The 23,302-nt window shown below is 48.1% G+C and overlaps 7 protein-coding genes across 7 annotated transcripts; 4 read left to right on the top strand and 3 right to left on the bottom strand.

Annotated features, from left to right (window-relative positions):
• The first annotated feature begins 25 nt into the window (after positions 1-25).
• Positions 26-1,700, top strand: FOIG_11424 (uncharacterized protein). Its single transcript, XM_031211989.1, has one exon. The coding sequence runs from the start codon at positions 129-131 to the stop codon at positions 1,632-1,634; it is 1,506 nt and encodes a 501-aa protein (XP_031058563.1). The 5' UTR covers positions 26-128; the 3' UTR covers positions 1,635-1,700.
• A 532-nt stretch (positions 1,701-2,232) lies between these two features.
• FOIG_11423 (uncharacterized protein) lies at positions 2,233-3,878 on the top strand. Its single transcript, XM_031211988.1, has 2 exons — positions 2,233-3,177; positions 3,228-3,878. Exons 1-2 carry the CDS (start codon positions 2,384-2,386, stop codon positions 3,457-3,459), a joined length of 1,026 nt encoding a protein of 341 aa, XP_031058562.1. The 5' UTR covers positions 2,233-2,383; the 3' UTR covers positions 3,460-3,878.
• Positions 3,879-3,921: 43 nt separating this feature from the next.
• FOIG_11422 (uncharacterized protein) lies at positions 3,922-5,656 on the bottom strand (the record flags this gene model as incomplete). The annotated part of the gene is made up of 3 exons (XM_031211987.1): positions 3,922-4,659; positions 4,710-4,893; positions 4,941-5,656. 3 exons carry the CDS (start codon positions 5,654-5,656, stop codon positions 3,922-3,924), a joined length of 1,638 nt encoding a protein of 545 aa, XP_031058561.1.
• Positions 5,657-8,184: 2,528 nt separating this feature from the next.
• Positions 8,185-8,664, bottom strand: FOIG_11421 (uncharacterized protein; the record flags this gene model as incomplete). The annotated part of the gene is made up of 1 exon (XM_031211986.1): positions 8,185-8,664. One exon carries the CDS (start codon positions 8,662-8,664, stop codon positions 8,185-8,187), a length of 480 nt encoding a protein of 159 aa, XP_031058560.1.
• Positions 8,665-8,880: 216 nt separating this feature from the next.
• On the bottom strand, positions 8,881-11,309 carry FOIG_11420 (uncharacterized protein; the record flags this gene model as incomplete). Its single annotated transcript, XM_031211985.1, has 4 exons — positions 11,008-11,309; positions 10,774-10,897; positions 9,694-10,726; positions 8,881-9,355 (listed from the first exon to the last, which is right to left on the bottom strand). The coding sequence occupies exons 1-4, from the start codon at positions 11,185-11,187 to the stop codon at positions 8,881-8,883; spliced, it is 1,812 nt and encodes a 603-aa protein (XP_031058559.1). The 5' UTR covers positions 11,188-11,309.
• Positions 11,310-15,590: 4,281 nt separating this feature from the next.
• FOIG_11419 (uncharacterized protein) lies at positions 15,591-17,439 on the top strand (the record flags this gene model as incomplete). The annotated part of the gene is made up of 4 exons (XM_031211984.1): positions 15,591-16,176; positions 16,225-16,511; positions 16,569-16,690; positions 16,740-17,439. Exons 1-4 carry the CDS (start codon positions 15,738-15,740, stop codon positions 17,437-17,439), a joined length of 1,548 nt encoding a protein of 515 aa, XP_031058558.1. The 5' UTR covers positions 15,591-15,737.
• Positions 17,440-19,798: 2,359 nt separating this feature from the next.
• On the top strand, positions 19,799-21,998 carry FOIG_11418 (uncharacterized protein). The gene has a single exon (XM_031211983.1). The coding sequence runs from the start codon at positions 19,932-19,934 to the stop codon at positions 21,672-21,674; it is 1,743 nt and encodes a 580-aa protein (XP_031058557.1). The 5' UTR covers positions 19,799-19,931; the 3' UTR covers positions 21,675-21,998.
• Positions 21,999-23,302: the final 1,304 nt, after the last annotated feature.

The raw sequence follows: 23,302 nt of genomic DNA, 5'->3' as shown, positions 1-23,302 counted from the left end.
GTCGCTTGTTTCAACACATTAATCAGCACATGCGTTGTCCGTGAGGCTGAAAATGGCGACACCTGGGTAGATAGCTAGCTCCCAGGAATCCTTCTCTTCCGGTCATTGTTCCAAAGATCATTATTAAGATGGAAGTTCTTGGTGCAATAGTCGGTTGTACATCCCTTGCCCTTGATATTTTCAACTTCGCGACAGCCGAGTTGGAGGGCCGCGGCATCGATTCACTGGTCCTCTCCCTGAAGCACGATGTAGCACTTCTGAAGGACTTTGCACGCATATTCAACGCTGCAGCACAATCCGAACAGATACCTCTGACGGATAAATTCCTTCTCAACGAAATATGCCTTGCACTCCAACCCAGTCTTGCTCGAATTCACTCTACTATCGTCCGGCGCAAAATGTCAGCGCTCACGGCTTCGCCCGCAAGGAAGGCGGTTGATAAAGTCCACGGTTTCTTGTACGGAAAGGCTGAGATGCAAGGTATCAGCAAAGACCTGTTTCAGTGGACTGAAAGGTACCACGTTCGATTTGGCTTACTTCCTGTTGGCCTGCAGACCCGTCTACTTGCGCAAGGAACCGATGAGAGCCTGCCTGGAGACATCAAAGCACTGCGTGAGACTTTCAGACGCCTGACAGACCGGAGTCGGAGTACTCTTGTGGATGGGCTGCGCAAGTCAGAGGGGATGGTCACACTGCGTCCGGGAAGACCTTCCTCGCGCATGTTTGCTACCATGAACCAAAGGACCGTCATAGTCGAGTTCAAAGAACACAATTTGAGCCCTTCAGTGACGTATATGAACGATTTCGAAACCGATGTTGCCGCTCTAGCAAAACTACTTAGTGGAACCGATCCACTCCTCTGCCGGACTCTAAAAGGAGAAGGCTATTTTCATCAGCCAAGTCGCAGCGCATTCGCTTTCATATACCAGGTCCCCAAGTTGGCGGTGATTCCAGACGACGTGACGAGACCTACGACACTTCTTGATCTCATCATGGCCACACGCCCAGCTCTCAGCAAGCCAGGTCAGATTGAGCTCATCCCACCAAAGCATGCGCTCGAACAGCGCTTCGAGCTTGCGAGGAAGATCACGTCAGCTGTCATGTATGTGCATGTAATGCAGTACGTGCACAAGTCTATCCAAACATCCAACATTGTCATGTTTGCAAAGAACGATTCGTCTCCAGCGAATACAGAACAGTTCCCTAAAGTCCTTGGTGAACCTTTTCTGTGTGGCTTTGAAACATCGCGCTACGACAGGGGAGCAAGCGATGGGCAAGGCGATGTGGAATGGGGCTACAACATCTACCGACACCCCAAACGTCAAGGTTTGCATCCTCAGTCACGATATACCATGAACCATGACCTCTACAGCCTTGGTGTTGTACTCCTTGAATTGGGTCTATGGAGACCGTTGACAGCTATGGGGCTGAGAGACCCTAATAGTGTCAATGGGAGTGTGAAAGATCATCTGAAGAAGTTGGCCACGTCAGGGTTGCCAATTATGATGGGAACGAAGTATCGTGATGTTGTCTTGTTTTGCTTGGATATTGACGGCGATGGTCAGATTAGTAACTCGACTGCTGTAGAAGAGGTGTTGAAGAAGGTTGAGGAGTTGGCTATCGGTATGCAATAAGGGAAGTTTCCTTTCATTATATATATTTAACCAATAAATACCCTAAATTATTCCTTTCATCCTCGCATTTAAGCTTAAAAACTCTAACCTAGCACGTTTGGACCGGAAATACGGGATAACATCAGAATGGAACCTCCGATCTCTTACATGTGGATACCCGTGACCTCAGAGGATGTGTAATCTTACGCTTGCATCTCGTTGCGAGAAAAGCGACGGAACCGAGGAATGCGAGCTGTTGAAACTCGACGGACCAATCGGGCTTTTCGGGAATGCGAGCTTATCAAGTTTTATCTACGCGTCGTTAGCCTGTGCTGACGATGCCAAGAGTGACGCGTTTAGAATGAGATTGAGCTTGATTGATGTCTTTCTTTGTATTCTCATAAACCTTCAACTTTAACGCTTATTTAGAGTTAAGCTATCATGTGTACTGATAAGCGAAGTGGTCTTGCAGTGATGTCTGAAGAGTATTGTCTTGATGTGAAGAGAGACTCATGAATTGAAGGATCAAACGCCAAGACATCGATTTGCACCTCGCTTATTCTCATGTCTTGGCTCTCCAACTGCGCCCTGTGAATGAGTCCACAGTTCCATTCCTCCCCTGTATATGTCTGCGGAATATACTCCATGGGCTGCCCCACGGAGAACGTGCTCCAGAAATCACCATGTTTTTAAATCCGGCTCGTCCTCCATGATCATTAGACAACTGGTTCCTCAAGATTCTTCCCCAGATTGAGGGTGAAAGCATCAAAATGTCGTACAACGGTACAAACTATCCACCGCCGACTTACGAAACCTGCTCCGATGGAATCTCCGAACGATGTCCCGCTGAGTTGTCACTTTACGGCGACACTTTTACATTAGGCGCCTGTGTTTTCTTCGTCGTAGCCCACGCGCTGGCCCTTATACCCCAACTATACTTCGGTATCAAGGCGCGAACATGGTCGTATACGCTATGGCTTGCGATCGGGACGATATTTGAACTCATCGGCTACAGCGGCCGTATCGTCATGAGTTCAAACCCCTGGGTCTACAACGCTTTCGTCATCCAACTCGTTCTCCTCATTCTCGGCCCAACACTAGTCGCTGCTGCTATCTCGATCACCTTCAAACATCTTGTTCTATGGTACGGTCGAGAGTACAGTTTCATCAAGCCTGTTCTATACCCCTGGGTTTTCGTTGGCACGGATTTCTTCTCTATTGTTATCCAAGCTGCTGGCGGCGGTGTTTCTTCAGCGGCCACTAATGGAGACAATAATGACCAGGATATGCTTGATGTGGGATCTGGACTTCTTGTTGCCGGTGTTGTCTTCCAGATGGCCAATATGATCTTCTGTGGTGGTCTGATGATGATCTATATCTGGAGAAGACACAAGGCTATCAAGAATGGTGCTGCTGTCAGGGCTGGTGATGAGACTGCTACGGAGAGTGAATCGTCGACCAACGGAAACGTCAAGGTCATCAGAGCAAGTGACAAGAAGACCAAGATCTTTGTGTACGCTTTGACCGTTGCTTACATCGCCATTATCATCCGTTGCATCTACCGGTAAGCCCCCTTCAGATCTGCCCTTTACTTTTTGTACTAATGTTGTCTAGTATCCCTGAAATGCAGATGGGTTGGGGCAGCACCCTCATGCAAAACGAAACAACCTTCTTGATTCTCGATGGAGCCATGATTCTCATTGCCGTATGGACTTTGACGATATTCCATCCTTACTTCTTCTTCCCTTTCCTCGGCAAGAAGCACAAGAAAGAGATGGATGCTGAGAAGTCTAGAGCAGCAGAGGGTCCAGATGCGCCTGTGATGGAGGAGAACGCTCAACGATAAACTATCAAGCGTGAATTGGATTTAGTATTTTGGGAGCACATGTGTGTTGGGTGGACTTTTCATTTAGGATGGGATAGATGGCATACCTTAGCGCGGGATAGAATTACTTTAAGGAGGATATAGAACTTGGCAGACATAGCTTCAACTGCGCTCGAACTCCACCGTGACCACTCTTTTTTGACAGTTTGACTTAATGATACATTGATACGCTAAGTCAATCATTAGTCACTAAATAAGAGATATCACTCGGGTCATGGCTTAGTTAAAGTTGGTAACAAAGGGAATGTATTAAGTTTGCTAGATATCATGACCTTCTAGTAGTTAAGCTGTCCTCTCCACGCCCCATCTCCTCTTCAGCTCCCAAGCCGCTAAGCAGAGAGCTCCTACAACCCAACAATATCTCCAAACCTTTTGACACGAAACCCCCACCGGCACCAAGTGCAACGGCAGGAATGCCTGGCATCAGTACTTAGAAAGGTCAATGACAACCTTATTATCATAAGCCCACTGCTTATACTTCTCAACCTCAGCCAACGCCTTGGCAGCCTCCTCCTCCGACTTGGCCGCCTCAGAATCGGCACGAGCCTTCGCATCACGGATCTCCTTGTCCTTCACCGCGTGATTCTTGGCAGTCTCCTGCAGTTCCTTAATCCTCTGCTGAGCGCGGGCAAGTTCATCTTGAAGATCCTTGACAGAGTTCTCAAGATCTCGCTTCTGTTCTTCAAGAGTGATGTTGGCCTTGGCGAGCTTCTCATTCTCGCTGGTCTTGACTGTAATCTCGGCACGGAGCTGGGCGATAGTAGTCTCAAGAGTGATGATGATCTTCTGGAGGTTGCTGATAGTCGCGCCCTGCTCAGCGATCTGAGCATCCTTGTGGGCGATCTCAGCCTGAAGCTTGGAGCACTGCTCTTGGGAGGCCTTGAGATCAGCACGAGTCTTCTCGAGGACCTTCAGCGCCTCGGCATCCTTGAGCTTGTCGTCAGAGATGACCTTGTTGAGTCTGGCAATCTCCTTCTGGAAGCCTTCACCATCCTTCAAGGCCTTGTCGAGAGCCTCCTGCAGCTTCTGGGCCTTGGCGATAGCTGCGTCGCGGTCAAGAGTGAGATCACCCTTGGTCTTGTTGATGTTTTCGATCTCGATCTTGAGAGCCTTGATCTGCTCAAGGGAGAAGTGGTAATCGGCATCGAGGGCTGTGAAGCGCTAAGAATTGTGAGCATGTGTCGAAAGACGGAGCAAGTAGTTGAACGTACATCCTGAGCATACTTGGCTAGGTAACCGCACTGGTCGACGTATGCAGCAGTGTGTGCGAGGGTCTCAAGGAGGTCCTTGGGGAATGGAAGAGGGCACACGAGACGAGGGAGAGAAGCCTGTGGCTGGGGGAGATAAAGCTCACACTCGCTCTTTGTGGGAGGGGGTCGAGGAGGGTTGAAGTCACTGTTGCAAAGTTAGTAGAGCTACCATATGCTGACTTGAATACGTACTGAGAGTGAGTTGAGCGCTCAATGATGGCAGAGCGAATCATGTCACCAACATCCTCACTGTGGGCACCCTCTGTTACCCAAACATCAAGCTGGTCTTTCTTACCATCCCAAGTACACTTGATATCATAGTATGACTTGTAAGAGAACTTGACAGTATCAGTTCCAAGACCAGTAACATTCCTCTGAACCTCAGCACGGAAAGATGGCTCCTTCGTCTTGCCGTTAGAAGCCTTGGTCCACTGCCAAGTTGAAATAATAGGCTTGCCCTCACCAAAGCCATCAGGGACAATGAAGATGGCGTGCTCATCCCTCGCAAAGTTCATCCACTTGAACTTTCCAGTCCAAATGCGAGTAGTGCCGGTGAGCTCCTTATCAGACTTCCACTCGCGCTTGAGCGGCATGGGATCGCTGACACCGCCCTGGGGGTTTCGCATGACGATGCTGATGTTCTCATAACCGCCCTTTGTGGTGACGGTGAAGCTGTACCAGGAGCCCTTGAGGACAAAGGTCACATCAGTAGCACTGGTCTGTGTGACCGAGTCGACGCTGATGGTCTGGAAGACGTTTCCGTTCTTGACGCCTTTAGCATCGACTGTCCATTTCCAGAAGAGATAAACGCTGTCGCCGACGCGGACTGGGCCGTTGGGGAGGACGACGACGAAGGTCTCGTCCTTGGCGTACGTCCACCAGTTCATTTTTCCTTGGTAAACAAACATTTTGAATAGAAGTTATTGGGTTGAAGAGTGGTTGTGTTGTGAGGTGAGTGAGTGATGATGGAATGAATAGGAAGTATCGTCTCCAGGTGCAGATTGATCTTTTATACATCTTCTCACTCTCTTCCATCTCATACCACATGCTTCGCTTCAGTCTCTCTTCTCATGTACAAGACACTACATTGCTGATCGTGAACATCCCCTTCCATTGGAATGCAGTCCAAGGCATGTCGCAAGCTGATGTCCTCTCCATAGCCAATTGTCGTCACATACAGCGACCGTCTTCTGCATGATTTTGCTAGTTTCGAGTTGCGGCTTAGCTAGCGGCCAATGCTGCAATTTACGACCCCTCATTGGCAAGACATGGTCGATATAATAGGAGAAGATTTGCAACTGAGCTGCAGCTGAGCTGAACTCTTGTTTATGACAGCGTTAGCTCAGTGGTCAGCTACGCCACAAAAATGCTTTTGAGAGATGACTGTCTCTAAGTACTCCAACATTGGTAGCCTCAGCCAGTCATTAATTTTAGAAAGGTTTTTGATGTGAAGCATGTCTGGATGGGAGTCTAATACGACCCTAAGAAACTGGTATCTTGGATGACCGATCGTGTTCAGGAGGTCAATAGGTCTGAATGTCTTATTCACCCTTGCGCCAGCCCGTGTCTCCGAGTTCGTCATAACAAGCTATGTTAGTTAGTCCTTACGGATCGCTGCGGGCCGAAGCGTTCCATAGTTGGGGCCAACAGCTTATTATTGCGCTCCTCAGCATCAACAAGCACGGCACAGCTACACTAAAAGCGCCGCCTACAATTCCACTGTAAATACGCGTTGCAGATGGACCAAAATGGCAATATAGGCTGGCTGAGGGTCTCAATGAGGCCTACGAGCGGGGGCATCTGCCGGACAGGCCGCGTCGTTACTGAGGGGGTGGCTGTCGTGGCTTGCAGGGCAGCTCACCATAGGTCAATTCGAATACGGAAACTGGATTGTCACTGACTTCGAGGGACATATTGCGGAGAATATCTCTTACCGAGATTGATGAGGTAGACACGGGCTGAGCCATGTAATATTATAGTCGCAGATCATCACTCGATATCTACCTTCACATCCAAATATTCTCTTCTAACTTCAACCATTGAACTTTGTATGATCTGTGAGCCGTGCTACACTCACCAGTACTGATGATTATCCACTCACAGCATGCGATATTCACATGTGCCTACTGTCTTCCCCTCAAGAGCGGTCTGCAACTCTACGAAAACAGAGTATCATCAACCTTGATTGACGCACAGCTAAGACAAAGGGACCCTTGATCGAGGTCGTAATCTCATCTGGAACCTACAGCATCCGATGCGGGGATATATCCTGATGAGTAATTGATAGGAATGTGACATGGAACTTATCTTGCAAAATGATATCCAACAAGACCGAAAGCCAACAGATCTTGATTCAGATCTCGCTTGTCCATGCGGAAAAGGTTATACCCGTTCAGAACCGACTGCAGCTCGAACCCGGTCATATTTCATGCAGATGTCGCAGATGAGATCTCATAGTATTTCTCTAAAACTCGTACAGCCTTGAATGTAAACTTTACAGTACTTTGTTCTCTCTTCCTGCCGTGCAGCACTAACCCAAGCTTGGTTGATTCTCTTAGCCTGAAGCTCGATACAATACAATTGCCATCCATCCAATCTGGCAAGTATTTGACTTTTTAACTGGATACATACTTGGCGAAGCGGTGAGGCAGTTGATTGTTTCAAAACGCCGCATACTTGCATCACTTACCGCTCGGCAGAGAGAAATGGAGGCGAAGACGGGGGGAGCCAAAGCAAAGGCCGAAACACGGCACAATGTCTCACGAGTTAGCCCTGCTTGATGCAAGATTAACTTTTCTTGGCTAATCTTGTTCCAGGGTCTTCTTTTCGCTACCGGTAAGAGAGAACTTCCCGGTCTATGACGAAGGGGAAAGTGGCGAAAGCATACCCTCACCACGACAGCCAACTTGAAGCCTTGCTTTTACTTCACGATTAGACAGACTATTATAAGATTGAATTTGTTCTATTTTGTTCTCATGCATATTGTCCTGTTGAAGTAGATGAGAATCTACCGCTAATCAGTGGATATCACTGACATCAGTATTATGGCTTCGAGCTCAAAGCTCCCTCATACAAGAGTGATCCATTCCAACTCACGTCCCTGTTGAAGGGCTTCTCCATCCATGATCCCATGAACAAACGCCTGTCCAACATAACCGAAAACCCCATCATCAAGTGGCCTTAGTATAAACGGCATGTTCCCCCCAAGTAAAGCACACAAAACATCTCCTACTCGCACATCTACTCTTGCATGACCAACCAGGCCCGTTTCTGTATGAAAGGTCTGATATTGGAACACAGAAAGTTGAGATCTAGGATCCCAAAGAGATTTAACCATTGCCTCGAAACCAGCTCTTGTGCGAGGTCTGCTGTAATCTCGAGGTTTGTTGGAGAAAACGATGAACATGTCACGCATTAGTTCGCACCAGCCGACCTCTTAGACGCGAGGATCTCGATCTTGGTACCAGGCAGAGAGAATCTCGTCTTTTGTATCCGTGCTGTACATCGGCCCCTCGGCTTTGGTGATCTTATCAATGACAATGCCTTGCTGCTCGAGTCTCGAATCGATAAGTGAAAACCTGCTAGTTGGTCCGTTCCCGCCCCCAGCTTGGTACCAATTGTACATGTAAAGCCACCCAAACTCTTGGTCCAAGTTCTCATAGGTCTCTGGAAAAGACGATCCATAGTCGGGACACCAGGAAGGCAAAGTCGCTGATCGTGTTTCAGCATGCTCCGCAATCCGAACCAAAGGCCCAAGATTATTTGACTCCTGAATAAGCGAGCGCACAACATACTTGAACGCCGTCTCATAAGGAATAGTGTAGTCAGCCAAGGCCTTACTCCCTAGACCAAGGTAGGCGTACACGCAATCTCTCCGATCAGATGCATGGCGGAACCTGAACATTTCCAAAGCCATCTTGACCAAAATATCTTTATCAGATTCTTCCTGTAGGACGCGAAACCCCTCGATACAGTCCCAGAACTTGTAGAGTACGTCATGGCACTGAGGATTCGTGACACAGCATCCGTTCCGGTCATGGCTCACTGACATGAGATGCGCACGCTTAACTTCTGATAGTGGTAGCTACATCGTTCCGCAGCACAGAGTTGCTTTCTTCGGAAGAACTGCTTCTTACACGGTCCATGCTCGCTGCCACCACGAAAGATCCAGCAGAGCAGCGAGGGCATCTGATTCTTCTCTGACCATCGACTGTGCATGCTCTTGGGAATTCCAGTGTTGGTCGGCAGCCAATGATCTGACTAATTCAAATGCTACTGCAGCAGTCTCCTGTGAAATGTGATTTGCGCCGGTGTCGCCGTCGCCAGAAAATTCCCCAAGCCACAATACGCCTTCTGTCGTGGATGAATAAATGTTTCTCATCAGTCCAACCTGATGAGTCCTTTCAGCCGTATCGGCTTGGTTGATACAAAGCGCATTTGCCCAAATATGCCGCGTTTGGTCGACGAATCGCACCCGCCGAAGTGCATTATACAGGTTGTCAGTGACCGTAGCTTGTTGGCCATCGACTTCAATGATGTGACATATATACGGATCGCCCCAGGAGTAGGATAACGCCTCGTAACTTGGGTTGTCATATAGGGACACACTATGAAGGGTGCAGCGAACAGGCTCACCATACTGGCCTGGCAAAATGTGCAGTATCCGTATCTGGCGTTTCACGAGGTCAAGAGGTCAATATGTAGGGGCACAGAACAGCGGTATCTTATGGGCGACATTATCGAGCGATTGATCGCAATTAGTGTCAAGCTGCATGTTGCTTGGCGACACAGAGCAACACAAAGTCATGACAGAAAGTGACTGGCAGAATGGAAATCAGTTTCCATCTGTGGTGGGGTTTCCGCATGACATTGTACCCTGGTCATTGTGGCTTATTCGTGCTAGCGTGACTGGACGAGGTGAGATCTGTTAGGCTAAGCGCATCACCCTGGGTTTTGAGGTCCATTCTCGTTTTGCAAATGTGCTTGCATCGCCTCGGCTTCTGATTGCTGCTCCAGTTGTCGCCATTGATCTCCATTGCCTGGGTAATGGTGATAGTGGTGAAAATGATGATGGACATGGTGATGATGGTGGTGGTGAATCGTCTGCTGAGTAGACGCTGATACTGCTGGTACTTGAAACTGTTCGGCAAATGACTGGGGCAATGGGTTCGATTCATTTGTTGGTCCTGGGGCCGTCCAGTTCTTCGGGGTTGGAGGGTTGCCAGTCATTCCTAGCCACATATTCTGATCCGTGGGAGAAGTCCCAGGTGGCAACATTGTACCCAATGATGACCAAGTAGAAGGCGATGGCATGAAGGATGCGTTCGTGGTATTTTGATGTTGCTGCGCTTGGGGCGGTTTCGGAGGCTGAGGCCATGGTTTGGGGTCACTCTGTGTCTGGCTCGCGATATTTGAGGAAAGATCGGGAACAGGTGTGGTATTTGCTGGGGCGGCACCTGGGGCAGATACGTCATTCGGCGTTTCTGTTTCATCACTTGGATCGGATTCTCTTAATGGCGATGGGGAAGGGCCTGTGAAGGTGTCGAAAAAGGCTGAGTCGAGAAAGCTGGATCCCATTTGATCGTGGCCGATATCGGTATCCATTGGAAAGTGCATCAAGTCAGTCGTGGTTCCATTGTTCTCAATGCCGAGATTTGGATTATGAGCCGCCGGTGATATCCCATTGTCGAATGGGGACATCTGAGATGAGGATGACGGGGTAGTGCCTTGAGATCTGCTCTGTCGGTTATGCGACAGTCGTGAGAGCGTACGCCATCGATTACGACAGGTGAGGGGAGGTCTTCCAGGTATTCGTGATGAGATGGCGACCCATCGATGACCCAACGCTGCTACACCTTGGCGTAGAAGGTTATCTTCCTCGGCAGTCCAGTCGCTTAAACGGTTTTTGGCGGATGGGTTCAAGATATCATTGTATCTCTTAGAACATTGGTCGTCCTTCCGTCCAGGGATGAGAAGCGCTAGCATGCGTTAGACTATGTAGTAATTGCAGAAGTAATGGGTTTACCAATTTCATTCCAAAGCGGTCCAAGTCGAGCATAAGCCGAGAGTAAGATTTCATCCTCTTGAGATGTCCATCGACCCTTGCGCAACGACGGGTCCAGTGAGTGAAGCCATCTTTTTCGACAATCCTAAACAGGCAGTTAGTCCCCATCTTCTCCAAACTCATCTCCTCTGGCAGTGAGCGCGCATCATGCAGGCCAATGATCGCGTTGAGGCGCGTGCGGAGGTGGCGACTCACCTTTGCCGTCCGGCCCTCCAGGCCAGATGCTATGTCTTTCCATCTACCCTCAGACCCCCTACTAGCACCAAAGTGCCCAACAAGAGTCCTCAGAGTCGCATCCTCGGTTGATGTCCAGGGTCGTCGATGCTTAGGTGTATTGGCGGGGGGAGACTGTGGAGAGGTCTCTTGACCTGACATGGAGGTGCGCGCGACGATGGATGATCGGAATTGAGAATGCGCTCATACAAAGACAGGCATCACGTTTCCATAGAGCAAGACAGGACGTTGCGGACGTTGTGACTGAGAGTTGCGGATGTCGTTGTTGATGATTGACTGTTCAAGATTGGTCCAGTCGTTGAGGTTCCGTTTTTCCGTGGCTCATCGGAACCCGACAGCCGGGGAAGTGGGTGGTCAAGCCACACACCGCCACAACAGATCTTTGGAGCCTACCCGGCAGGTGAGAAAATATGCATGGCGAACTTGCCCTCACACTGCCATGTTCTATGCTAATTCATCAATTCCTACTGGATAGAAGAACAGTTTATAACCTGCACTCGGCGATGCTGCAGAGCATGGCTTATTTTTATCTGTAATTAATGATAAGAGAGATAGGCTTGTCATAACATCGAGTTTAGATAGAGATTAGACGAAAGAACACCGGTTCCTGCTGTGACCTATCCCACTGGATTATTAGCATCAAGATATAAAATAAGATAAGTATATGTTATATAGTCTTCTTATTCCGCGTTTAATTATTTATTAGGTCTTGTTTATTTAGAAGAACTAGTTCTGGTTTTATTGTTGTTGGTGTACGAAGCGTTTCCCAACTTAACGAATCCCGTAAGGAGGCGATTCGGATAGGCAGTTCTCGACGATAGAAAGTAACAGACTAACATTCTTGCAGCTTCGCAGGTAGAAGATTGGCCATTCGTAGCAGAGTAACTCCTCGGACCGACAAAGCCGTTATTTTTCGGTGATAAATAGACCGTTTTAGACAGGGACCAAGTCCAGAGCAGTCTTCCAAATCCCCGATTCTCTGGGCACCCGGAAAGGAAGCTCCAGATCTTCTTGACGATAGTGACACAGTCTATCTGTAACAGGCAGCTAAGGTGAAGCTTTAAGGTTCGGTCATAGCGCCATGCGGAGTGGCTTCTGACAAGATACCTAACTGGTGAGTAATCCTAGCTAGTCTTTGTTAGATTGTTGACCTCTCCCACTTCCCGTAGATACAATCAAGGCTGCCAACCTGTCGACAATTCACCAGTATACCGTGGCTATCTGTCATTTGGGTGGCGAATCAGAATTAACATGTATGTGATGACTGTGAGCTCTTAGCCACCAATCTTCAGGCGCTCCAATAAAACGAAACATCGAAACGAAACAAATCAGGGGCTGCTGTTAAGCGTGAACTTTATACGACATAGAGCTTGTTGAACCATGAATTGAGTTCTTCTAGCTCAACCACTGGAACCAAACACCACAGCATCGACACTTTCCAAGACCCAGATCATTATCGAAACTGGATGCACTGATCCCTACCTATCATTGAGTTTATGGCAGCATATATCAAAAGTCAAACCATCTCCATTCAGCCGTAGGTTGCGAAGCGCAATTATAAAAGATCGACACCATTCCAGAAAGGTTCTAGCGAGCAACCCCGGCTCTCACTGCCGCGGATCGCCCAATGGTGATGCTAATCCGGCAGCTCTACCCTTCAGTAGCGCGCACGCGAAGGGCGATCAGACCGTCTAATCATACGACTTAGGCGACTCAAAATAGTACCTGAAAGCAACCATCGTGTAGGAAATTGTCGCAGCGCCTAATCTGATCGCCACATACGTCATGCGTCGGGGTGCTCATGAGGCCCGGCGGCGAGGAAACCAGTAAGTATTCGAGTAATTGCTTCATGAAACATAACTTATCCGTTGCGGTTTAGACTTCTTCCATTTTCGATCGACATCACTCCTTTGATGACGTCTTTATCACTGTGAGGGATATTTCGAGTAGTTTGTAGGCAGGAATCCATCGCTGTGGCCATGTTTTTGTTGATCCTTTTGCCCCTTTTCTCTCACTAAGGTTGTCGACCAAGCCTTGAAGGTCAGGATAGCCACCACGGTTTTAAGCAACGTTACTTAGAGAATTGGCTCACAACCACCCATATATGCCCAAGTTACTCGAATGTTAAGCTCCATAGTGGCAAGTTTGTCAATCCATACCCTGTTAGCGGTAGCTTTGTGAAAGGATTCATCGCAACGTCCGTTTCAACGGCTGGAAACACTCCGCAAGATCCTAATTATATTTATTGAGCGGATTGATCTGTTATGGGAGACGGGCTATGTGGGCGCAATCGGAGTGTTGTCTGGCGAAACGCCAAGTTTAGCTCGCGCCACAGAGAATGCCAATTTCACTCAGAATACCGATTTCTTGGAGTATAGGTAAATAGGGGGCACAGGCTATTTACTCCATTCCCCCACTGCCCCCTCTGCCGTTATCGTTAAACACACTCGATTGTTAAACTGCCGCATCATGTGTCCAGTCCAACAAGCATTTCCTGACCAGCTGCCTTCCAATATGGACTATCATGCCTTATTACATAGCCAGATTTACGATTACTTTCTCTCAGCTGGGATGTATAGCTGTGGACAAGCACTTCTTAACTCCGATTATAACCTGCGGCACCAAGTTATGCACGCCGCGGCTCAGCGATGCACTACCGAGCCGCGTAATGCCACACCCTCTCTGTTAGACTCGGATTTTGGGAGCTCATATTCGTCACCATGTGAGGAACCATATCTCACAGATCTAGAGGATCTATCAAGAGCAAAGACCGAGCCTGCGTTTCTGTACCAGTGGTTCTGTACTTTTTGGGACACCCTGAATTCTACTCAAGCCCAAGCTACTGGTATTCCGGTGCAGGACTGCTTGAGCTATCCGCAAGATCTGCCTCAACATCTTTTCGAGTCTCAGCCAGCAATATGTCAAGACTCTCTAAGTCTCCAGTCGGTATGTCAAAAATGAAAACTCTTTGGCAGTTCCAAACCCTTTCTAATCTAAATCGTGAAGTGTCCAGACATTGTTGAGCCATTACTTTCCGAAGTAGACATATCAGCATTGCATTCTGCAAGCTGGAGACCGATCACCCCGCAGAGCGATACAGCATCGACAACGTCGAGAAAAAGACGGGCAAATAATACGGGGTTGTTGTCTTTTCAAAAGGTTCTTGATGAACTGATAAAGCATAATGAGGGAATAGTTAAGGATCTGCGGTCACAGGCGAAAGACAATACCGCGAAGCGTGGTTCAAAGCGGCCTGGATCTTAGAGTTGTGCAAATAACAAATAGACAAATCTAGAATAACGGGATTAAAGCTTGGTACACTAAGCATCTGTAAATGTTACAATATGAAACAGTTCATGTTTTCGTCGGCTCTGCGGTGTAGGGCAAGTCAGTGTGGTTTCTCTCCCCCTGGAGTCCCTTTATTGATCTGAGCTCAAATCAGGCGAACTCTGATGGGACTGCCACAGCAAATTGACCTTCTTCCTCCCTACCTCCCTATAGTCCATTCTTTTGAACGAGACTATCATTTTGACTAGCATCGAGGGTGTATACAGGATGCCCCTTTGCAATAAGCATAAGTATAGTTTCAGCAACTCATGTCTCTGAAAGTATTTTCTCGTATCCTTAGGCAAAGTCGCAACAGAAAGGCAACTTGGGAACGTACTGAGAAGCGCACGTTTCAGCTTCGCCTTCAAGATGGTTTACCACCGAATTCGATGTTCGGCCGTTGGACAGCTTGAGTCGATCAGCTCAGCCATTGCCTCATTAAAACCCCACAGGACCTTGACTTAAAGTGAAGCTATTCGCAAAATTGCGGCAAGAGACAGAGGTCAAAACACTAATCAACCAGCTAGGTAATTGGCCTGACTGACCGACTGGCCGAGACTCAGTGGGATCAGCAGCCAACTCTCGCCTACATCCATTGCCAGAGCTGCAGGTGGTGGGTTGGGTTGTCCTCTGTTTGAGAAAGCCCGGGGTAGGGTCGCGGAAGGGTCGCGGAAGGCAAACCGGCTGCAACCCCTCCCGGAGGGTAGTCATGAAAGATCCCCTCTGTGAAGATTGAAGAAAACCTTCTGACTGGGAAGAAATTTTCCTTTTTGGGCACTGACGAGAGCTTCAAGAAGAAGAACAGCGAAAGGCAAGAGAAGAAGACCGTGGGGCTAAGCTAGGCGGAGGCTTTTGCCTCGCCTAAAGATGACAGCATCTTGTCAGCAGGGTCCTGTAAACATGAATTGTTTCCACGATTTGCTGATAAGGAAGCAACCGGCTGGACTAATCGATAAGATAAAGATCCTTAACCTTATCGATTGCTAGAGTGCATGCAAACTGTTGAAAACCGGCCCGGTCCTGATTTTCAAGCTATTGCTCTTGAGGCATGGCTAACTAAATCCGAAAAAAGCCCGACGATGATTGATCCGGACCGGTAATACTATAATCCTCTTCTAGAAGACACAAGAACACACCAAATCCGAATACCGAACGCCGGGACTCAATATCCGCATTATCTCAGAGCCTCATCGAGCTTAAACATCAACAACAAGATTCGGCATTACCGGATGACGTACAAAAGATCTGGACTCATTTCGCTTGAAAATTCTATCTTTATTGGTTATAAGATGCGGCTCTGTCCACGATGATGAAGCGTATTTTTGTGGTTAATTGTATGATTTAGCTATAAGGCATTCGAGATCATGGCGACCAATTCTAACTCATCGCAGAATACCAGTGACGACAACCTCCCACAAAAAGAATTCGCATTTGTTCAAAATGAAAGCAATAAGAGAGAACTTCGAAGCCATGCTATGCGAGAGCATTGGAAGAATAGACGACAAACGATAAACGAAGAGAAACAGAAAAGACAGAAGCGCACTCAGCATACGCTATTACCGACTCCGAAGACGCAATGGACAATGTCTGATGAGAACTCCGAGTCCTCCAGCTCAGTACTGAACACCAATGCCTCGTCTGACACAGCATTGATACCTAACGACGAACGTCAATCAGATCTGGAAGGCATTCCGTGTCAGATACTTTCAGGGGTGAATCTGGCGTTTGGGTCGAGCAGGCTTGATCCTTTCGATCAATTACCCATGAAGCTATCAGTCATACATCACAAGCTTCTTCATCATTGTAAGTCTTATTGTCTCAACAAAACAGACAAGTACTTATTCTCACCAGGGTTTAGCGCTCACGCCGCTATGACGTTTGGGCCGTCCCCTGATGGGGCCTTCAGTCCTATGCGTGATGTATGGCTGCCCCTTGACCTGTCCAATCCAGCATCGTTCAATGCACTCATGGCGCTTTCAGCTGCACATCTCTCTCGGATGCAAGGTTTCAGTCAATCAGAAGTAGCTCTAGAGTTCAAGAGCGAGGCGGTGAGGATCGTTCAGCTTTGGATGCAAGACCCGGAGCGCGCAGTAACAGACGACGTTTTGGCTGCTATCCTACGTCTTTTGACCTTTGAGGTATGCCTAAATGTCTGTCCTCCCTTGGATCTGAAATACTAATGGCAGGAGATTTAGAGGTATTGGGGAACCGAGGCTGAATGGATCATCCATCACAAAGGTCTGATGAATCTCCTCGAGGCTCGGGGCGGTATAGCAGCACTCAGCAGTAACTGGAGGCTTGAGCTAACGACCTTCCTGTGGGCCCCTCATTTCTCCTTTCTTTTGTTGAGATGCTAATATCCCCAGGGTCTCATTGATGGCAAGGCCAACTTGGTTCGATTGTTCCAATCAAATCCAAGAACTGCTCACTCATACTTCGGAGCTCCCGTTACATCCCATCCTAAGAAAGGGAAGCGACCTACGAAAGCTTCGGAGCCTATGGCTACTTTCGTTCATCCAAGACATGGGCACATTCCGAACGAACCTTTTGAGGACCACCGCGGCGCATTACTCGGCGTTTCACGAAGCTATCTTGCTATTAAAGACTCAGCGCCAAGATCACGAACTCGATACTGGCCGTCCAGAGCTCTGCAGCGACCTAGAACTCACCCGGCTTGCCTGTTTGCTGTTCATCTGCGTCCTCTTACAAAAATCACCATTTGAATCACCCCACGACACTGGAAATTGTCATAAAGAGGCCTGGACCTTTCAAAACTTGGATCTGCTCAACTTCTTCCTTGAGACAAACATGCCGTCCTGGCATGGTTCTCTCGAGAACCTGCACAGCATTCTCTTTTTCCACTTCACTACATCAGAAGGAACAGGGCTGGATCCGGATTACGTTCGAAATATGACGACGCTCATTGCATCTTTGACTGGTGGCGCTCGGTATACTGTGGAGCGATGCCTTTTGGAGATTTTATGCCGAGCAAGTGGCGGTGAACAAAACCTCTTCGAGGAGAAATATACCCCTGATATCTTATTGTCGACTATATCTGGGCAGTGAAGGCGTCTGGGTAGTTACATCTGAACTATGGTGGTTCTGGCTCCTATACTTGGGTTTCATGTATTCTTTTGGGCTTAGCTCGACTCGATAGGAACCCCCATTTCTCAGTTGACATGAAATGAGAAATGCTGTTGATCGGCTTCAGAGAACCTCAGCTCATATGACCTACACCAGTACATTTCGCAACATAAGGAGGCAAACAATGCCAAAGCATGGTGGAGCCTGGGCAAGAGATCTACAGTTGACAGCATTAGCTGCAGATGGAGATTGCTCAAAAAATCACGAATACAACCCTTCCATCCTGCAAGGCCAAACCCTTTTAGTTCAGTAACGCTTACTGCGAGGTCTAAAGACTAATGCATAGAAACCCTGTTAGAACACCCCTAGACGAGACATTTCGCATCCTTGAACCCCTGAACGGCTCGCTTGACCGGATTTGGTAGTACTACTCAACCAATGATCTGCTCTCAAACCTCTGACACGGCTCAGAAGAGCATGTGATCAAAAGGATGACATTTTCGTGGCTTTTCTTTTATCAAAGAAAACCCTGGAATATGTGCGTTGGCACCATGGGGAAGGTGTCGAAATTATTAAAGGCCGAGAAAATGTTGAGAAGTTGGTGCAACTCGACCCTGTCTTCCAGCTTCCCGTGGACTTACAACTCCTTCAAGGCTAAATCTGCATTAACTCTGAGAATTAACTAAACAAACTTCGATAATGCTGAAGAATGTATTTCCTACTCGCCAGATGCGTATAGCGTTGGAGGTGAAGCTCAAATCTCACGGCCACTGAATAGGCGCACATTTCTCCGAATACTTTCCGCATTGCCAGCGTTATTCTGGTTATGGATGAGGCTTAAAAATATTCGAAAGGCTCAGAAGTCCAATTTCTAGTCAGTTTGAGTTAAACGGGATTTCTCAATCTGCTGGCTTGATATCTGGTTAAGATATCCCTCATAAGCCCTGACTATTGATAAATCCGAAGTTTATATCTCCGCGTTGTCACTATATACATAGTTAAGCCACCATAACATAAGAACCGCCCCTGACCGTTAGATCATGAGCCAGTGTAAGTAATTGGGGATAGGCGGCCTCATCATCAACGTGCAAGCCAACAGGGTTCTGTTCCAGAGACTCCAATCAAGAAGTGCTGCTTACCTACTGACAGGTCTCGTCCGATCCATCATAGCCTCGTTACGTAGCAAGTCCATGCATCGCCTGTGTATGAAAAGGTTCATACAGAAATCGCTAGTGACTTCCGGGATTGTTCTGTGGCTTACTCGTTTTATTGAACAAGTAGTCTTACCTAACGCAGTAGTTGGCGGGACCGGCATTCGGAATCCGGTGATGGCTGGTGATCATTTCCAGTCCCGTTGGATGACTGATCTACGGACTCGAATAGCTCAAGCCACAAGGTGATATCAACGGCCATCCAGGGCATTAGGCCGGCTTCATCAACAGGACTTCAATTGCCGAGAATACTGCGGAATATGATGTTCAGCTGCGAATGCTGAAAGCTTTATCGTATCAGGTTCTAGCCATGGTCGAAAGATTTGCAGTAGAGCCTCGTAAGCATAATTTTGACAGAACTACCACCCAATTTGTATGCGCTTGATGCGCCTATCATCATCTCCAGTACTCAGAATTAAATATTTAAAGCTCGGCTACTATCACGGCCTAGGAAATAGCAGACATATTCAATAAGCACTTACATTATGCCGCCAAAAACTTCACGCTCACCAGTTTACGCTTCTCTACCCACTCATCAAGGCTATGGGAAGCTTTGAGTCAACTTAGTAATATTCAGAACTCGGTGGTGCTGCCATCTATAAACTTGCCTTTCTGGTCGTCATTATGCATGCTTGTCAAGTTGTGGCTTGACTCAGCTCTGACAAACCAACGAGAGCCAATTATCATTACATGTTCACCCATGAGATACCAATTATTGCTCCTTCTGATATGTTATGTGCATAAGATCCGCAGACGATGAAACTCTTGAACTCTGCAACGCGTTTTCAGTAGATATGCCAATGTCGTGACTGGTAGAATAGTGTTTCTGAACTTGGCAATTGACAACAATGTTCCTTGCTCGTCTTTCAGCTGAACTGATCCGAAAGATCCGAGGATATCTTATCTACGATCAGTTCCCATGTTGGGGCAAGAGATGAAGACAGGGATTACACTTAGCGCTGACAGTTATCGTTTGGCGCATTCGAGAGAGCTACCCATTGGCTACGAGGGCACGTAAAGTTTGCGAACTCCATTTGTATGCGAGGCGCTGAGTTATGGCAAGAGTATTCCGCCAATCACATACATTTTCTTCAGCATCAATCGCTGTTTCTTCATGGCAGGCAAAATGCAAGAGCGCGGGGAGCACTATCATTATCCGCAAGCATATAAGGACTGACGTCTAGCCTTGTGAAATTCAGCATATCAGCACAATCAGACATAACTTCAAATTCAACATATCTTCTGACATTCTCATAATCAGACATGGCTGTCAATAACGGTGCTTATTTCGACTTTATCGTCGTCGGAGGCGGTACAGCCGGCAACATCGTCGCCGCCCGCCTCGCCGAGAACCCCAATGCCAGAATCCTCGTCATCGAGGCAGGCATCGGGACCTCCAAAGACAACGAAGAGATCCGTACCCCAGGACTCGCAATGGACATCCGAGGCAGCAAATACGACTGGGCCTATAAAACAACTATGATCAAACGCGACGACTATGAACGTATTGAGAAGCCTAATACCCGCGGCAAGGCCCTTGGCGGCAGTTCGTCGCTGAATTATTTCTCTTGGGTACCTGGATCTAAGGGCACATTTGATATGTGGGAGGAATACGGTGGAAAAGAATGGACTTGGGAGCCTCTTGTTCCTTATCTGAGAAAGAGTGTGACTTATCATGACGATGCTGGATTATATGCCCCTGAACTTAAGAAGATTGGTGCAGGAGGCCCGATTCCTATTGCCCACGCAGAGCTTATGCCAGAGATGAAACCATTCCGAGAACTCCTCACCAAGGCTTGGAAATCTACCGGCGAGCCTATCTCTGAGAATATCTTTGACGGGACAATGCGCGGTTTGGTTCATAGCGTCAACACGATCTACAAAGGCAGACGATCGGGCAGTTTCCTTGCGGTTGCGGACAAACCTAACATCACCATTTTCCCCGAGGTTCACTCTAAGCGTCTGATTATCGACCAAGCAGACCGCATTGCTAAAGGCGTGACTGTGATCACAGCCTCTGGGGAGGAGCTCGACCTTTACGCTACCCGCGAGGTCATCGTATCTCAGGGCGTGTTTGAGACCCCGAAGCTCCTTATGCTCAGCGGCATTGGACCAAAGACCGAGTTAGCCAAGCATAACATCCCTTTGCTAGTCGACTCGCCGCATGTCGGTCAGCATCTTCTGGATCATCCAGGTGTTCCCTTCGTCCTCAAGATCAAGGATAGTTACTCCATGGATAATCATGTCCTGCGCAAGGGCGCTCTTCAGGACAAGGTCATGTCAGCCTACGCCAATGGCCATGCCGGACCAATGGGATCACCTTTTCTCGAGATGATTGGATTTCCTAGAATTGATTCATACCTCGAGAAGTCTCCCGAATACCGCGCCGCAAAAGCTGCTAATGATGGTCTTGACCCTTTCTGCCCTTATGGCCAGCCCCATTTCGAGCTTGACTTTATTCCTCTCTTCGGCAGTGCTTTCCAATGGCACTTCCCGCACCCTAACAAAGGTAGCTACATGACCGTCATGGTTGATCTCGTTCGTCCTGTCTCAGAGGGCGGCGAAGTCACTCTCAACAGTTCTGATCCCTTACAACAAGCCAATATCAACCTGAATTACTTTAACAACGACCTCGACATCATTGCCATGCGCGAAGGGATCCGGTTCTCTTATGATGTACTCAAGAACGGAGAAGGATTCAAGGATATCGTTGAGGACGAGTACCCTTGGGACATGCCACTTCACGATGACGAGGCTATGAAGAGGACGGTTCTGGATCGGTCACAGACTTCATTCCACCCTTGCGGAACGGCTCGTCTCGCCAAGAGTATCGAGGAGGGCGTGGTGAACCCCAGCCTTCAGGTGCATGGGATCAAGAATCTTCGTGTTATTGACGCCTCTGTCATTCCTGTTATTCCGGACTGTCGTATCCAGAACTCGGTTTATATGGTGGCTGAGAAGGGTGCTGATGCGATCAAGCGCGATCATGCGGATCTGTACCATTGATTGGGATTTGGAAGTTCTGACCTAGCTAGTCAAGCAGTCTTGAGAAAGAAGTCCAGCTTACCACTGGGCTCTGGTGTCATGGCTCAGCAAGAGTATACCTTACGAATATTTCGCATTGCTACGATTCCATAGGCCAGTCTTCTCACCCCCCTCACCTTCAGTTAGGTTTTATCATAACCCTGTTTGGTAAAAGTGCATGACCGTTTCAAGCGTTGGAAATTATGGTTGTCACAGACGTATGCACTGAAAACTGACAAATAATGAATATTCCTGCTCCTCTCACGATGTAACAAGCACTGATCAACATATTTGCCGTTACCCGCGGAAGGCCGAAGTGAAGTGCCGCATAGCCACTCGCGTCAGCTGTCCAGATAAAAGTCTTGACTACCCTACACCTTCGAAACTTGCTGAAATTCCTCAGCACACAGGGATGTAATGCCAAGCAATGCACCTACCACCTGCTCGTAATAAAATGACATCATAAATCTGGATAAGCTCAGCGCACAAATAATCCATGTCAATTGGCGATTTCGTAAAATCGGTTCTGTCGCGCCCTACCGCAGCGATAGGGCTTGTCGTATTATTCACACCACAAACCAGAGCTGAGAAACAGAGGAAATTCCAAGCGTGGGCATCCGCCTCTAGCAGTTTTTCTTAGTGCGATTGGTGCCTGGACCCTGATGCCTGGTTCGGAAAATTTACGCCAAACACCATTGGCTCTCCCGAAAAACCATCGCCACCCCCAGAAGAGCTTGCATTGAAGCTCTCGGGCGTAGAAACAAAATAGAAAGCGCAATAAAACTCTCTTTCACTCTAAAAGCTCATGAGCAATCTGGATCTTGAGGTCTTGCCGCCATCGATGCAAAGCATCTTCAGCCCTGTGTGACGCGTCATGGCGCCTTGTGACTCTCAATTTTTACGAGCGGCGATTCAATGCGACAACTGCTGGTTTAATGGAGCAATTAAGTCTCTAATTGGTGCATTGGTCCCAATATTTAGATTGGCTTTTTTCATTGTGAGCACGGTTAAAACGGCGCGCCGGGTGAACGGCTTTGATGGTGAGAAAAGTTAGTTGCCAGGCGACGTCAGCAATTGGAGGATGCGTATACGAGAAAAAAAAAACAAAAAAACAGGTTCCCAAGCCGCGATTAGCAATGGGAAATGCCGGATTGCAGACAGGAGAAGAGTCTGTTGTGTTCTAGCCTTTGGCGGGCGGGATGCCGAATGCAGAAGTGAGAGAACAAAGGAGATGAGAGGGAAGAAAGCGAGAAATCTTGTTTGTTGTCAAAGGGCAAATGTTAGCAGCGGCTACTGCAAACGGGGTCAGATGCCCGCCTCCGAGAGAAACGAGTCCGCCTCCGCGACGTCGAGTCGGTGAGCACAGAGCACAAAGAACGAATGATCTGATTCGCTTCTTTCCGAAATGACAGATTCACTATGCGCCATTTGCATGTACCCGATTCACATGCGAGAAAGGGTGTTGGTTTCATGACGATGATATACCGTCTTGAGCCTAGATCCATTTCATGCACTGCCCAACTGGCCCCGATCCCAAGGGCGCTATGACCATGCCAAGACGGCTACGCCCACGTCAAAATGCTTATTTCGAGGACCTTATTTTCCACGCC

The sequence above is a fragment of the Fusarium odoratissimum genome (assembly GCF_000260195.1).
Source record: "Fusarium odoratissimum NRRL 54006 unplaced genomic scaffold supercont1.21, whole genome shotgun sequence".
Classification (NCBI taxonomy): Eukaryota; Fungi; Ascomycota; class Sordariomycetes; order Hypocreales; family Nectriaceae; genus Fusarium; species Fusarium odoratissimum.
The sequence above is the reverse complement of the archived record's forward strand: the minus strand, read 5'-3'. Positions and strand labels throughout refer to the sequence as shown.